Source organism: Neodiprion virginianus, chromosome 2 (assembly GCF_021901495.1).
Source record: "Neodiprion virginianus isolate iyNeoVirg1 chromosome 2, iyNeoVirg1.1, whole genome shotgun sequence".
NCBI lineage: Eukaryota > Metazoa > Arthropoda > Insecta > Hymenoptera > Diprionidae > Neodiprion > Neodiprion virginianus.
In genome coordinates this window covers 24,408,930-24,426,838 of record NC_060878.1, presented here as the reverse complement: position 1 = coordinate 24,426,838, position 17,909 = coordinate 24,408,930, and the positions used below count along the sequence as shown (strand labels likewise).

The following is a 17,909-nucleotide window of genomic DNA, read 5'->3' as shown; positions in this document are numbered from 1 at the left end:
TTTGTTTTCTGTTCAAGTTTCTTAGCTTTTATAATTTTCCTTTTGTGCTCTTTTTATATATGCACATATATCTTTGTACAATTTTTATCCATGTTTTCATCTTTGTTATATTTATCGCTTGTGTATGTTAAGTTACTGATAATTTATATCTTTACTATTGATTTAATCAATGCTACTAAACGAATAACGTATATTTTTACTGTTTCATTCCTTAAGGCATTTGACAATTTGAATTATGGCCCTGTGTTTTCATGTGTTTTCACAAAATCGTGATTGGAGGAATGCTCCTTAGTATCTGCTCGATTTACTTGAAAACTTCACTGAACACAATTCAAGCTGTAAAAAAAGTGTGGTATAATTTTCAGCCGGACGGTTTTTTTTGTTCGCAAGCAATAGTTTATTTTAAAAAAACTTTCAATTTTCAATAAAATTTTTCCAATTAATTGTCAGTCGACTAAAAAAAAGGCCAGTGGAAAATTATAGCACACTTTTTTTATAACTTGAACTATCACTCAAGTGAATCGAGTAGACCGTACGGAAAATTCGATAAATCGCTATTTACGGAGAAGTTAAGAATTATCTAGGTCCCAAAATTATGGAAGACTCTTCACAAGATAGTAACAAATGAGATGCTGACCGGACGTCAAATTCGCTGACCATCGGCCGAAATCTGTCCCATTTCGCGTAGAATACTTATAGGGTACTTATCTAGAGACTGATCAAACATGGCTAATTTTTTTCCTAAACAATCAACAATGCTTACAACAATACCCAAGGGTATTAAATATAGTATACCTAACCTGCTGATGAATTTGGAGCATAGTTCATTGTTTGGGGACAAAGTTATCATATTTCATGAGGAAAAGTCAATTGTTCCTGTATTAATCAAATGGAGGAAATATTAAAACAAAATGCAGCATCTCTTAATTCCTAATGTACAGATAATTTTTCGATATCACACAATAGTTTCTAGGGAGTTAGGATGCGAAATTTTTATTTTTTTTTATTTCAGTGGGTTTAATATATACGTAACAGATATTTAATATATTATTCTTTTAAATTTATTATTTGATGTTGAAATCTCAATGATATTTAAATTAGTGTTGAATTTATAGTTGAAACGAAAACGTGCAAAAATTGATATACAAATGATACCAGTTTTTCTCAAGTTGTAAAGATGTAAACATAGCTTATTAAGTTTTATTAGCTTATGTAAGCTAGTTTTGTCGAGGAAGAAATACAGCGGTGGCCATATTTCCAAAGCTATGATTATTAACTGCATCACTGCCTTTCTAATACCGAAATTAATTGTGTTAACTCATATGTTAGTGTTTCGGAAGAGTTTATGGTACGGAAATATTATACTTTGTAAATATATATTTGTTGTGTGTAAAATAAAGGTTATCTAAAAAGTTTATGCTCAAATTATTTATTGTGAATATTACAGACTTATTTTTCTGTAACAAGTTGGATTTTTCTTACTTCGTTTGGCATTGTTACATAATACTTTTACAAATCATGACTACTGAGTACTGGTGGTAAAATATCAAAGTGACATGTCCAATTACTCATCTCGTGATCGCAGATTTTCATTATGATTAACTTGACTCTATTGAGTTTTGAATAACTCGTATGAAGTATAATTTGTTACTGAGTATGCATTTAATATACCAAAATAAGGTCTCTGGAAGATAAATAATGAAATGATAATTCGGAATGACGAACATACACAAAATTTGCACCATCTTCACTAATTATTTATCAGAATTATTTTGATTGTTGTTGTTAATTAGCCAAGTATATATTACACGCTTCCTATTTGCTAAAACTTGCTAAACGTGCAAATAGGGCTTACCTGTTCCAATTCAGCCCCAGTATATTCCGTGCCTGAGGAATACAGAAAATGCTACCATTATGTAGATAATCACATTATTGCGCCATAAAAATGAGCGCTATATGAAATAAAGAAATAAAAACCTTGAGGTAAGTATTAATTGTTGAATTGTTGAAATGAGCGTCGAATAATTACATGCCTTAAAAATGTTCGAGTGACCATGGTTCAGAAATTCATATGAATCTGTGTATAATATAAATATTGCATATTTTTTTAGAAGGATTTTAGAAAAAATTTATACAAGATGTTTATGTAATTTTAAAAAAATATCTTCACTAAATATGGAACAAATCTTCGACAAATATCCTTTCTAATATTTTAAAATCGTTAGAAAGCTGACATAGATATATTTCAGAAGTATTTGCTGTGAACATAGAAGCAACATTCTCATTTAATGAACATAGATTTTTTCCACTCAGCTTACTAGTCATGATGTTTTGTAGCAGGCTTAATGTGTAGTTACAGTTAGTCTGATATTTTCATGAATTCAATCAAGATTTAGTGATAATACATTACAATAAAACCATGAGTAAATAAAAGCTGAATAAAAGCTGATCGTGAATGAAAGAAGGGTTAGTGAAGTTGACATTATGAAATAAAATCGTAATGCCTTGTGAAGCAACTCTATTAACGTTTGTTACAGGGTTTTTTCGATGAAAATAAATTTTCTGATCCGATAATAATATACTAATCACAACCAGTCCTTCCGTACTCTTTTTAATATGTCCGTATAAGTGGATAGCCAAGTGCGCGGAGTGGGCGGGGATGGGTTAGTAACGATAGGGTATTCGCACAGGGTTTAAGGAAAACTCCAAAAAACTTTGTTCAGGTCTAGTCAGAATAACAACGATAGGGTGGCCACTAGTCAAGGAATCCTGGAAAAACCTGGAAATTTCGGGGGTTTTTGCGGAAAGTCAGGGAATCGTTTACTATATTTTGTTTTTCATACAAGTACGTCCCACAATTTTTTAAAACGCTTAAATAAATTAGATCAAACACAAGTTTTTTTTTCGCCGGAAAGTTCTCCTCAAGCTTTGAATATTCATCGATTAATATCATGCATGCAAGATGCAAACGATTATGCGCATCGACTACATGGAACAGTGTGACCTAAGCGACAGTTTGTATTTTCATCGAAAAAAAAAAAATATATATGGACAATACGTATATTTTTATCAATTTGCTATAACCAATTTATTCAAATTGGTCAAGGAAACCTATAAAATTTTGGCCTGGAACACCTGGAAAAGTCAGAGTTTCGTGATGGAGATTTAGTGGCCACCCTGAATAAATACAAATCTCAGCTTGTCGATTTGGGCTTGAACAATGTGACCTATTTTACAATTTTGGCAGGCTGCCGCTCAGGTCCACCTCGACACGCTGAAGATTTGAACACAAGTCCTCCCATTCCGTAGTTTCTAACTAGCATGACACTACAACGGTCGATAACATGACGATTTTTTTCTTTTCCACCAATTTTCAGGTTTTTAACAATCCAAAAATCCTTGACACCAAGTTTCTGATGCTAGCTTACCGTAACGAATGCTGCACTAACAGCTTCTGCTGCTTGGTGCAAATCTGGCGGGCCAGGCGCTGCTGACAAAGCTCTGTGAAGTTGCGCTGCATCTTCGATTCGTCTTTCCAGGAACTTCCAAGTTTGATAGTGGTCAGTGCTGTTATCTTGGAGCATGTACAGTTCTGTGGCTTTGTAAATTCCAGCTACAACTATTCGTCGAGCATACCAATTAAACTGTAAACAAATTATCATTGATTTGGATTTAGTTATTTTATTAAGTACTAATTGAAACAGCATACAGCATACTGCTGTTAGTGAGTTGAAAATCAATACATTTTGTTCATTTGATTACTGTATTATCGCATATTCAGTATTTATTAAACTAATATATTCATGAGCTGCAGTGATGTTTCTAAGAGTGCAAAAAAAAAAGAAAGTACTAAAATTATGATTCAGAGCTTCAACATCTATATTTTACTTCAAATTGGATTAAAGTTGCTAAAAATCTAGTAGGTTCATTTGATTTCACCCCATGATGGCTTATTTTGTGAGCATACTATTTTTTACAAATTCATTGGACAAATTTCATTCTTTTAACAGTCAATTCAATGTCACTCTTAGTTAACCAACCAATGTCAGTGCAGTACGGAAGGTACTTTGCAGGGAAGATCTGGGAAATAATTTTATCATCTCGCAGGTTTGTGTGCCTCACACCGAATAAATCCACTATTAATTAAAAAGTTACACGTTTATTTTTACCATATGAAAGCACTGTAGAGAATTATTTCTATAAAGGATTATTTACGTAGCGACTGGAAATTGATCCAAGGTTTCACAGATACATGGTTTTCCTCCTAAATATTGATCGTCGTTGAGATACGAAAAAATTCTGCATGGTCAGTAAAACGGACGCGATGTTCAAAACCCCTTAAAGATCCTTTGCTAATTTCATTTTTCCCAAATACACCATAAATATAATTCTATTCTTAATTTCGAAGGTTCATAGTGTTATTAGATATACATGAATGAAAATAGAAACAGTAGAGCAGAGTCAGCCTATTGCCAACGAAATTTGACTTTGGATACTCACATCAACAGACCTGTCCCCAGCATAGTAGCAAATGTCGTCAACCAACGTCAGCAGATTTGCCAACGCTGTTGGAACATTGGGTGGAAGCGCCATTAGCCCCATAGCTTGAGGCCAAGTCTTTTTGTATGGAATCAGCATCCGGAGCCTTGTCTCTAGAGCGTCTTTGACATAGACTTCCGAGGGCTTTCGCATCTTTGAGGAATCATCTTTGATGGCTAATGCTTCGGACTTGAGATGGTGGGCCAGATCTTTGTTGCACTTTGAATAAAAATGCTGAACTAAATCTGCTCCGCCATTAGGAAACATGCCATGTATCACTCCAGGGTAACCAACCGATTCGGCACCTTTCAAAATGACAAGTAAACAACATTAGCTGGTCATCTTCTGACGAGCACTTTGAAGCTGCATACTTATGAAGTTAAATTTTGTAACGTTACTGTAGCATTGCATTTTTATAAAATTCCGGTATTTCGCAACTTTAGGATTGTCTGAAATTCAGTCAATTTTAGTACAACATTATCATATTCATATTCCGAAAATTCAACTGGATCAAAATTCTTCCGAAGCAGCAAAATAATAATTTTATTTCAATGTTTCGTTATCTTAACGTTACGAGATAAGTTTGTATGATACCGGGATTGAATAAAAATTTCACATTACAGGATTACAAAGATAAATTTCTTCAATGTTTGAACATTTCTAATTTCTTATTGTCACAATTTTAGAATTTAATTCATTGTCTTTATTTCAATAAGCCATAAGATTATATGTGACTCATAACAAGCATAAAGCTAGCTCGAGCTAGATTTTGAATATCGCAAAAAACAAAAATAAAAATATGATTTCACAAAATTATACAAGATTTTGAAAGATTTCATGGGGTTCCAGGAGTTTCATAAGATTCCACTGCAATTCAACAGATATCTTGAAATTTTTGGGTATTCCAGAGATTCCAAATTGTTTCATGAGATTTCATAAGTAATATTCACTACCCAAACAAGAAATTGAAACAGAATCGAACGTTTCAAATTCGATGAATTTCAATTTTCACATATGTACGCTTTTGACAAAGGAAGTTTTCACGTTGACCACCAGTCAATGCCACGTTCCACTAAAAAAGTTGCGGCCACTATGGTTGCCTCTTCGCGACAGAATTGGTATAAATATTTCAACAATCTGGACTTTTTTTTTACATATATTCGATATCACTGTAGAATATTTATACAGATTTAATTATATCATTTTAATTGCGATCCTATTTTCATCCGATTGAAAATTTCAGGATACACTTTAAAACGTCTACTTTTTGAAACAAAGAGATAAAAACAATTCATTTGTTGGGCTTTTGCATATGGGAAATTCCATGCAAATCCAACCAATATCTGAACCGCACCATTTCTAATTTTGTTTAAAAAAAATTCTGCAACTATCCCAACTCTGATATAGTACCCTGAATTTATTGAGATTTTTTTTCAATTACTTAATTATTTATAAATGTTTGAAGTGATTTTGAAAAGGGTCTTGTTTAAAATTCTTAAAAGTCTCGGAAGACTGTGCCCTATGATGGGCCGATTTTTTTCCATTATATGTCAGCAGTTTCAATTTTTTATAGGTCATTTAAAAACATTGTTAGAATGGTTTAAAAATTTCCGAAAAGTCATATAAACTTCTAGTTTTCACTTACAAGGTACCCTAGGTAGGTCAAACCCTCCGATTTTCATCTAGTTCATATATATTGTGCATCGAAAACTAAGAGACACGTATATTTTTTTTATCTGCTAATAAACGGTTTAGAATGCTGAAAACGACCTCCAAACATGGGCAACCAATTTCTCAGGTTTCTTAATTTTGAATAGAGGCGCTTGATGTGTTTCAATGAAACCAAGGCTGAAATATTTCATTCACCAATGGAAACAATACAGCGATTGGCTCTAAATCGTTCATAAAAGATAAAATAGTATCCGAGTCTCTTAGTTTTCGATGCACTACAACATATATGAACTAGATCAAAATCGGAGGAATCGACCTACATAGGGTTCCTTGTTAGAATATTTCTAGATCAATTCCATTGAGAAGTGATTTTCGTCTATTTTCTTAGCACATTCCACGTGTTTTATCAACTTCATAATGAAATTGGTCTAAAAATGGTCTAAGTGAAAAATAGAAGTTTTCAGAATTTTTTGGGAATTGTCAGATCGTTTAAACAATGATTTATTTGATCCAAAAAATTACAAATGCTAAAAAAAATTGTAGAAAAATTTGGCCCACCATGGGTCAGGTCTTGAGATGTTTGGAAAAGAAAATACCGTTTTTTAGAATTTCTAAAAAAGTCCTTTTCAAATCACTCTTAATATTTATAAAGAATTAATCTGCTGAATAAAAAATCTGACAGAATTCAGGGTACTGTTTGAGAGTTGGGACAATTGTGGAAAAAATGTTCAGCAAAATCAATAATGAAAATAATGGAATTCCCCATATACATAACTCAAAAAGTCAAAAAAGATAGTTTTGTGAGGATTTACCTGAAAATGGATTTCATATTTAGAAAGATCAGTCTTTCTTACGTAAAAGCAAATTGAGTTATATCTGAATTCTGACGGCAGGAACTGCTAAAAATTCGAAGACAAAGGTCCAATTCGAAAAAGTGATAAAACTCATTGACATGTTGTTCAGAAGTGGCAACGGTGGGAGTACTGAATATTGGAGGATTTTCATTACCCAATGTAGATTACAACATATCCAAATTTCAGTCAAATCTAAGATTTCACCGTGAAAAACTGGCCGAAAGTTCGTGGATCGGTCCATATATTCAATGAAATGATGTTTTAGGTGAGTAGCTGCCCGATTACTAGACAAAGCCGTATTGTATGAGAAAATTGTAAAATAAATTCTTTCAGTCCGTTTTAAATTCGTTTTCCATTACCGGGCAGATGTCGATCCGGGTGTACGCATTTAAAAAAACGTACCAAGAAAATATCACGAAAAATGACTGTCGCTATCATTCTATTACAGTGCAAGCGATTACAAGCAGACTGATTCTTTTATTGATCCAAGAAATCTTGTAAATCTTTATTTGTGTGACGCCAGTTGTGTGTACCTGAAGTTTTGATAGATGAAACGTGATCGAAAACTTTAATAATGTAATCTTGAAAAGTAAATGAAACTTGGTAAGAAATCCGTAAGTACGAAACAGGTAATTTAAGGTCAAGTACTTCACTAATTTTCATTCGTTTATCGTCAAAACTCGGAATGAGTGAAAACTTGGGTTTTCGATTAAATTAGATTGACAGAAACTTCAGATACATTGTTTTCTTGTTTATTGCGGCTGAATTTGAACGACAATTTCATTGTAACCACTCCTCGTGAGTAAAGTTAACCCACCCTGATAAAAAAGTTTCCTATAAAAAAAAAAAATACTAAATCATTTGAATTTACCAGCACTGATCGCCTGCTTGCTCCAACCAAGATCAGGTACAAAGTCAATCGCAGCATTCAGAATTTTTGATCTGATGCTGTTTTCATATTCTGCATCGCTTTCGTTGGAAGATGATTCGGATCGCGGTTCTTGCACAGCCAAGTTATGTTTTTGATCAGCTCGCGCTGCATATGAAGTCCAGATGCCCCTGAAACCTAATGCGATATAAGAATGAAAAATCTTAATTTTCAGTTTGAGAATTTCTATGGCCACAATTTTTAATAAGTCTTTCATGATCTAGATGTCTATATTGTTACAGAGTGTCTAAGGAGTTGAAAAAATTTGATGATCTGATTGATTTATTGTATCGATACAACGTACACAAACAGCAATCAAACCATCAACTTTTAATGTTTTGATTTTAAAGTTTTCTTGTACTTCTATGCATTGATACGTATATTTTTATGTACTACGCTTTTATTGAAGTAATATAAATAATCCGAATAATTACAGGTATATGTTTGTTTCTCTTATCATTTTGGAAGACGCATTTATTTACCCTCTTTTTCTATTTGATATATATGATAATTATCGTTCGTAAGGAGTAAACTACAGTCGTACGTCGGAGCTGACACACACACTTTTTTTCTATATTGTTCCTTAGATTTTCACTTTCTGAAACCCGGATAAATACTCAAAAAGTTTCATCACGTCAGGTTTTTACTTGAACTCTTGGTTGTAGTTTCAATTAGAGTGGAAATCCCGTTTATTTCGAAATCTGGTATCCTATTCTTGATTCTAAAAATCCTGTGCAAAAGTGATTTCTTACTCCCATTTAATATGTATCAGAATGAGACTCAAGAATAAATACAAGCAAGGAAACAGAAAATAGAAAGTAGAAGCGTGTTAGGTGTATCAAAGCGAAGAAGAAAAGGTTTCATAGACGCAAAAAATGAACGCGTCATATTAAATACATTTCCCAAAGAAATTGTTTGTTTAATTTTATAAGAAATATTGTTTAGTTCACTATAATAAAATGGTGGTTTTTTCACTATTGTTATGCTATTTTTATGCAAACACCTTGTATTTTGTAAGAATACTGTACATGATGGAGGGAAATGGAACTCATTTTTGGATTCAGCATACCCAAAACAGAATATTTACCAAAATCGCGCCATGCAGCTGAAACAAAAATATTTATTGCAGACCTGTGATATTGATACTCATTTACATTTTTTTCAATTTTGAATCTCTTGTATGGACAGATTGATTTAAAGAAAATGAAACTTTTTTTCTTTCTATGTGCGGAACATATCGTTATATTTATTGCGCGTATTGATAAGGTGATGTGCAAGTCACGTGACCGTTTTAGGAGAGTGAGAGAGATCCATTCAAATAAAGCTAAAAAAATGTATTGAAAAATTGTATTGCTTGTGACTATTTTATTTTATTTTTTTTAATTAAAAACCATTTTATACGTTTCTCGCTTCATCGTTGTAGTAGCAACATTTATGATGATGAATAAGCAAGAAAAAAGTCGAGATATTAATGTCAATTTACTTGCTTATACTTGTAAGTAATTGAATTATGACATTTAAAAATTTTGTAATGCAGTTGTGGATCGTCAAAAAAGTTATGAAAAAAAACCTTAGATGTCATGATTTCCTGGTCGGCGAAAGATGTATTACAGGCCTAACAGAATGGTCCCCATATTATTATCCTCTATATTGAGTTGAGGTCCCTTAACCCTTTTATGCATACATTTTTCCTCACATGCGATTCACTTGAAATTCTTTCATACATGTCATGCATGCTTTTGGGGTTGCTGATTACGAACCTGAACTCGAAATTAAAAAATTCAAGATGGCGGATCCAATATGGCAAACGTAAATTTGAAATTATTTTAATTTTGATAAACTTCATGTTACATGGTTTGTGGAGTCATTAATTACAAATCTGAACCCGGAATTATAAAATTCAAAATGGCAGATTTAACATGGCGGACAAACGAAAACAACAAGAAAAATTTTGATGATATTCTATAAAATTATTTGGTATGTATGGTTTGTTTAAAAATTGACATTCAGATTTTCATGGTACTAAACTCAGACTTAGCCTCGCTAACTTGCACTTACCCATCATTGTAAGGCGAGTGGAAGTCAGTGAGGCTAGTTGTAAGTCGGAGTTTGCATTTTTAACAATTTGAACAAGTCATGAATGTCATAGGGGGCCATTTATTAATTATGTAAAGACGATATTGGCAATTTTTGACCTCCCCTACCCCCATGTAAAGGCACATAAGATTTCTCGAACTCTCTCTCCCCGTCCTACGTAAGATTCTACCTAGTTTTTCTGGATAATTAAGTATTGTTAAAAAAGGATCAGTTACACGAAAACTCACAGTTTGACGTAAATCAAAGATTTTTCAACATTGAAAATGGATGAAAATGAACACATTTAAGAATTTAAAATCTTAATGAGTAATACAAATTTTTAAAATAACGTGTAAATCCATTAGTATATTATAAAATGAAAAAAGGCCATTCGGCATCGAAATGGAAGATTTCTAATGTTAAATTCCGACGTATAAAATATTACGTAAGAATAAGTTTTACCCCCCCCCCCCCAAGATAAGGGCATGTAGAGATTTTTTTAACCCCCCTCCCCCCTCGGGACCCTTACGTAATTAATGAATGGCCCCTAAATGTATTTACAAGAAACCACAGTTATATGTTTCGCACTTGTGCCTTTTTCGCACGCGTACGCTACGTATTCCGGTCTGTGATACCGATTTTCGAATAAATCGATTATTTTTTCCCCATTAATCGAGTATAATCGATTGTTTTTGAAACTCGATTAAACGACCGACTTGATTATTTCCGCTCACAAACGGTTTTTGTTTTTTACTCCCTAGTAGCGCTGTCTCTAGTTTCTAAAATTTGAGAAGACTCTATGGGAAATCTTTCTACAGAGTTAATACAGAATCTTACCTGACAGCGACTTTTTGCCATCTGACAACATACTTATGCAAGATGTTGAACAAAGCAGATTCTGATGTCAGACTCGCAGTCAAATGTGGAAATAGACACGTCGTGTTTGCAGTTGCAGCCTGTATTATAGGCAGACTTACCTCAGAAACGCTACTAGGGCTCCCATGAACGACGCAATACAATATCAATTCATGTGGTTAAAGTATCAATTATTATCATTGTTTTACTTACTAAGTACCTATTTGATATAATTAGTGACAGATAAATGAGTATTTTTACCCGAAATGGAAAAATATTTTTAATGAAACTATAAATTATCAAAACATTTTTCCGCCATTAAGACTGCGTACTGAAATTTACGACTTATGGTTTCAAATGCACCGTTTCAAAAGAATACGAAATATTCGATTATTCGATTAATTCTTACCGATTTAATGGAGTGAAGTTCGATTATTTTTCTGAACTCGATTCAACGTTGCATCGCTTATTTGTAGCTTAGTGACCATCGCTAATGCGTGGCCGAGGAGGTCTGTTGAGCATACATACCTATCTAAAACTGCAATATTTGGAACTATATGAAAATCTTAGTTTTGAATCCCAATTTTCTCAAAAATTCGACAGAAGTTCTCGGACTATTCCATGATTTTTTCAGGAAAAACAAATTTCTTCTATTATTTCAGCTTTTGTAAGTGGAGTGGCAACCCTGACAAGCTTCTGAATTTTATAGAAATCATTTGCCCGAAAATATTATTTTACACGGCGCATATCTTATCATGAGTGTTTTTTGCGAAGTTGTTTGGTAAGACCGTAGTTTTCAGCACACACAGGCCGTCGGTCAGAGGCGAGTCATGCCGAAAATACTTTTTATGCCTTTGGTGGAAAAAATCCATTTCGGCAGACGTACGGAGACATCAATATTTTTTAAAAATTTCTGAAAAGTTTTCATAATACTAGTTTCATAAAAAATATTCTTTTACAGACATGTCTAGATTTTCGCAGTCACATTTCCCAAAAGTTACAGTATCTTATTTTACGAATACATCTTTCACCAATTGATGGTTTAATTATATTATATATGGATCGAATTTTACACGACCGCAACTTTGACTTTCGCATATAAGATTTGCTTAGGTCCGATGTGACTCATGAGATTAAACTTGTAAGTGTAACTATGTCGGGTGAACTACTAATACAGTTATTTGTTTCTAATGTTAAAAACTCGCGAATTTCTATTCTAACCCTAGGACCCCCATTATCCATACGAAACAAATTACTTACAAAGGGGTTACGGGCACCCCAGCACTTCAAATCAACACTGCCAACGGACTGATTGTCCCAGAAAGTTTTTTTTTTTTTCCTTCGAACGCTGAAACACAGACGAATGGAATAGTATATGCGAGAAAAACCTAATATGAATTTCCCTCGTGAATAATTCGATTGAAAAAAGTAAAAAAAAATTATTTTAAACATTTCTCTTAAATTATCATAGGTTATGGGTACTCATGTGTACGGTCCTAGGGCTAATCTCATAAGTAAATTAAACTCTAATTCTATACCTGCAAGTGAAATCGTGAGCAATGGTATATAATAATAAATATATACGGAAGCTACGGTGGAAGGAAAACAACTTCTAAAACAAAATTTGAAAATAAACTTTCTAAAGAAACACGATGTCGTTGTCTAGATTATTCCGCGTAGTTGAATTTGTCTTTGATTTCATTAGCTGCTTCTACCAAAAATATATTTCCGATCTGAAATCGGTCGTTAATCGTGAAATTTCGTTAATCACACATGTGAACTACAAGACAACACGTACCAGTATTATTCATTCCCCTTAAAATCCTATTAGTTTCATACGAGTTTTTTTTTTTTAATTGCAATTTTTTCCCTTTTTGTCATATTTGCCTGGGTAAATTGAAACCGACCACCTTGTATAATTGCGCCTTGCTACCCCAGAAATTTCCGACACCAGGAAAGGAATACGAATATTCAAAAGTTTATGTAAAGCAATGGCTCAATTGTGATTTATTAACATCAAGTTTACATTACTTATCTTACATTTATACGAAATTAATAAATTGGTGGTACTTCATTAGTGATCCTGGATAGCTATCATTAAAAACAAAACAGTGATGCATACTGTCTCGTGTTATGAATGATAAGTTGGGGAATGAAAGAAAGAAATTTCTATTAATATCATTTACGATAAAAATGGTAAACATGTATGAAACACCGTCCCTAATATGCAATACAAAAGATTTCGAGTAGATCAACACAAACTAAGAATAGGACAATAACAGTTGAAGGTTTTAAATTATATCATTGAATGCCGTTCAAAATTAGTGTTTATTATCTGCTTCTAATATTTTTAGGCTTATTTTGTTGGCCACAAACATCTCTAGAGATTACCGGAATTTAAAAAAAAAATATTATCCCTAGAGTGAATAAAAATATATTTTCTCAAGTACTGCATGATAGATTTTTACCAACAATTATAATTTCCCGTTATGAGTATACTGTAATGTAAGATTTTTGAATTTTTTTCAGACCACTTTAGGGAACCTCGTCGGGTATCGAAATGAGCCCAAGAATATTACAATCCAAACCGATTTGAAAACACTTAAATTTAAATATTTCAAACAATTTAAAGAAAACCTTTTCTGTTGATACCTCAGCCGGTATTATTCGAAGTTACCTAAATTTATTTCTATTATACCATAAGGAAGTTGTTTCATGAGTGTCCACCATCATTGGCGCAAGTAACATTTCTGAAGATTTTCTAAAAGGTTTTTTCTGTTTTCTCTACTTTTGATTCAGATTGATCCATCCTTAGCAAAAAAAATGCAATAGATTAATGTGACGAACCTATAATTGAAAGATGAAAAAAAACTGTTTTTCTGTTTTTATTGTGATTCAATTTTTCGATTGTCAATGCATTCATTGACCCTTATCAAAATGCTTTCCACAACATCAAATGCATTTATTGCATGCAGACAAAATTGAATTTTCTCCTTTGAAGGTACAGTCGGCAAAGTTTCACCTCCTACTGTGACGTTAACTTCATCGTCTAATTTGCTGCCACAATTTTTCCCCTGTGATTTATCTAGCTTGCTCTGATCGGCAAGATCTTTAATTTTAAGTTCATAATGAGATCTCGTTATGTCCAACGCGCCTCGGAGGGGTTTGAGAAAATCAGTCTTCAGTTTTGCCGTGTAATCCCAAATACCAGTTACATTTGTCTTATCGCGGATAACCAGGAATCTGATTAAATTTAAACCAGCAATTATCTCATCTGAAATTTCGACCAAATCTACCGAAGTTGCGAACGGCATTTTACAGGCCTTCATCAAGAGAGCAAAAATCCGTTTACCCATAAAACTTGGATCAACTGGATCCGAATCCAGACATTTTACTACACAGTCTTTTACAACAGTCGTAAGATAGCTGAGCAACCCTGAATGACTAAACAAATCATACAAGTGTAATATCAACAAATACTTTGCCTCCATCGTAAATACATTTAGGTAAAGATTGAAGACCTTCAGAGCGCGCTCACGTTTTTCCCGTGCATCGCAGTAGATCATCACTTGGCTCAGATCTTGAACAAATGATTCGTAAATCTTCAATTCCAAGACGTCTTTATCTACGGTAAACTCCTCAACTTTAACGAGTGCTGCTTCGGCCAGCTGAAGCCCCTTCCAAATTAATACATACTCTGAATTTCTTAGCATACAGGAAGACAAGTACAAGGAATTATGAAGAACATATTGAGGATCGTAGACACAAGGCACCGATCCGAGTTCCAAATCGAGACCAATAATGAGATAATAGTAATTGGCATAAGCCAGATCAGAAATCATTTCTTCCGCAGCGAATAAATCTCTATCTTCATATAAGTAGTAGTTTTTTGATTCATCCAAGAGTGTTTCTGAGCTCTGAACTGGTCCTTTGAGCATTCTCTGCTCAATGTATTTGAAATAGTAAAACAAGTTGCCAGTCAAATCTGAGATTCTTTTGAGTATTTCTTTGGCGAGTGTTCTTCGCTTGCTTTTGTTGTCTTCAACCTCCAAATGGCTAAACGGCTTGCCAAGCAAGCTAATTAACAAGCTCAATAGTAGCTGCCTCTGATTTTCGTTTCGGTTTTCGCTTATCTTTAGAGATACCTCGGCGATGAATGGCGTGAGGAATGTTAAAATTTCTTGATAAACGTTGACAATTCTGAATACAGCTAGGTCTGTTTCAACAAGAATAACTTCATCTCCTTCAAAATTGTAATTTGTGGGAAGTGGCAGTTCGGAGATGTGCAATTTTATCATGTTGAGACACCATTTTAAAGATCTGTCTCTATATTCAGTCATCTTTTGTAATATTGTTCCCAGCGGTTTCAGAATGGCACAAAATTTAGTGTCATTTTCAGGACATTCGGCTTGTTCAATAAAGTCCAAAAGCGCATCCTCTGCCCTGTAATGTGTCGCTATTACGTTCAACAGCTTTTCGCAGCATTCAAATAACTGCGGCTTGTTTTTCAAATTGGTTTCAGTTAGATAGCCTGAAATGATTGGTATCAAATTCGACGAAACATCTTCCAAACACAAGAAAAATTCCTCGTCTTTGATCAAATTCAAGACGTCCTCTGTATTTTCATCACTCAACGACTTTGCGAAGTTGTCGATCAATCGATTACTTCGATCTCTGAGATTTTGTAGATTGGCTACCGTATCACTGGACATTTTTATAGGTTATGGCCTTTTCCGGCCCACTTCGGTCACTGTGACAGTTATTAATCGTTGAAAACCTTCGCAGTACGTCGATAACAATGTATAACTTGACGAAAAAATTAACCAACAATCGAATTATGCTCACCAAGTCCTACACTCGATCGTTAATGTCATTCAATGATATTTGCGAATATGATCACGTGTGTCGAATAAAAGATTGAAGCAAGTGCTGAATACAAAGTTCAAAAATCGATGTCGCGTTCTGATACTGTTAATCCGTGCGTTGACGTAATAATTTTGGCGAACTTGACGAGTGCCAGACGTCAAAACAAGGAAATATCAACGTTTTTCACAACAACGCTTCAATTTATGATAGATACTTAGAGTTTGCAATAAAGCTTACTTTGTACGCAAACAATCCTTCGGAGACCAGAGATATTGACTAACGAAGAATACGGTGCCATGTTTTCACCTCACTGCACACTCCAGATAGTCTCGTTTTGTAAAACTTGCTAATTTCGTGGCTCGTATTATGGTTTTAATCATATATTTCACGATTACGCAACCTACTGTAACATCCAACCGGAAAACTAGTATTTCTTATTGTTTACCATTATTCTATACCGCTTCTACCCTTGGAGATATAGGTATGGAGTACGTGAGACATAGGAACGCACGTAAGTGAAAACCAGCACGGGTTAGAAAGAGAGAGAGCAACTAGTGAGTCTGGTTGTCTTTGTCTAATCAGGCATGCGCTGGCGTGCCGAAGGTTGTTGATACAAACATAACCTGCTTCGTGTTGCCTTCCCCAAAAAATAGGACCATGGTCAAAAAGTGTATAAAGTTAAATATTGAATGTTTTTTTATATCTTCACCTTTAAATATCCTTGAAAAATTTGAGATTCATTAGTTTATTTAAATTATATTAATACTACTATTCATAGTCTTACTACTGATTACGTTATTTCTTGATACATATTTTCGTATCGAGTGCGGCCGAGACTCGCCTGCTGCGCATGCGTGATTAGACAAAGACAACCAGACTCACTAGTCGCCCTTTCTTTTTCTATTGCGTGCTGGTCTTATCGGCTGACTCATGGAGACCAGAGGTAAGGAGGCCGAACGCATATGGCGGAATCGTCGAAGCGTGGTTCGTGAAAGCGATGAAAGATCTTGTGGTTCGGGATGTATCCGCAAGCGATACCAGCGCCTGCTTACGAATAGGATATAGGTATACGTGAGGATCGACGATTCAAAATCACCGCGCTGACGGAGCCCGCAGTGGTAGCGCTACCAGGCGGTTACAATCCGCGGTTCGTTCATCACTTTCACCGACCATTTGGCTCGGCCTCCTTACCTCTAGTCTCCATGGGCTGACTCACGTACTTCTCTATGCTTCTGCCCCTCTGATTGTGATCCTTGGGGTGGGTTTACACAGGCGCTGAGTGGTCTCTACAACCAATTAAAATGTATAAAATATAGTGAATACTGTATTTTAGGCATTTTGATTATCGATCGCTCGAACGAGCTCCGTGCCACCGCGCCTATGTGAACCCGACTTTGTGGGTGTGACGTTGCAAGACTCCCCGATAATTCTATAAGTTGGATCCTAGATTTAATCGTTTAAGCATAGCTAGACGCACAGCCGGTAGTGTAAGCTCGTACATCCAATTGAACAGCTGAATTTCCACCATCTTGCGAGGAAAGTTGTCACAAGGCTTGCACCAGATTTGAATTGCCTAATGTAAGATATTTAGGTCCAACAACATCACACACAAAAACAAGTTTTCGACGTGTAAAATAATGTTTGATACGTTAAATGAATAACATATCATTTTTTCGAAAGTATATTATTATTTACAATTATATAATGTAAAAGGTCATTTACTAATATGACGAAAAACTTGCATTTAAGCGAGATTTTTTTTGATGTTCAAAAGAAGTCTTCAATTCTTAGAAGTTACCGTCCATCATCCTTTATAATCCTATGGTGGGCTGAGTTCCATACGGATTATTCAAAAATTTGTATAACGCTTATTCAACCGTTATGGAATCACCATCCATTGACTTTCAAAATGGAGCTTAAGATATGTAAAAAAACGTTTTGAATTAAATCATATCGAATCATAATTTAATCACTGAGTCAATAATACCTGAGTTCTCAATTTCAATTATAATAAGATCGGTTTATAATTCAAATATTGGGAATTTTGACTTACATGATTCGCACGCTACAATACTTGTTAAATATTATTAGTAAATAATTCGTATTCTGACATAACCTCT

At 34.2% G+C, this 17,909-nt stretch overlaps 2 protein-coding genes across 2 annotated transcripts; both read right to left on the bottom strand.

Moving 5' to 3' along the window:
* Window positions 1-749: 749 nt before the first annotated feature.
* LOC124296882 (ubiquinone biosynthesis protein COQ9, mitochondrial) lies at window positions 750-16,319 on the bottom strand. Its single transcript, XM_046747264.1, has 5 exons — window positions 16,027-16,319; window positions 7,936-8,130; window positions 4,501-4,844; window positions 3,429-3,644; window positions 750-1,887 (listed from the first exon to the last, which is right to left on the bottom strand). Exons 1-5 carry the CDS (start codon window positions 16,085-16,087, stop codon window positions 1,852-1,854), a joined length of 852 nt encoding a protein of 283 aa, XP_046603220.1. The 5' UTR covers window positions 16,088-16,319; the 3' UTR covers window positions 750-1,851.
* LOC124296880 (glomulin) lies at window positions 12,902-16,020 on the bottom strand. The gene has a single exon (XM_046747260.1). The coding sequence runs from the start codon at window positions 15,633-15,635 to the stop codon at window positions 13,809-13,811; it is 1,827 nt and encodes a 608-aa protein (XP_046603216.1). The 5' UTR covers window positions 15,636-16,020; the 3' UTR covers window positions 12,902-13,808.
* Window positions 16,320-17,909: the final 1,590 nt, after the last annotated feature.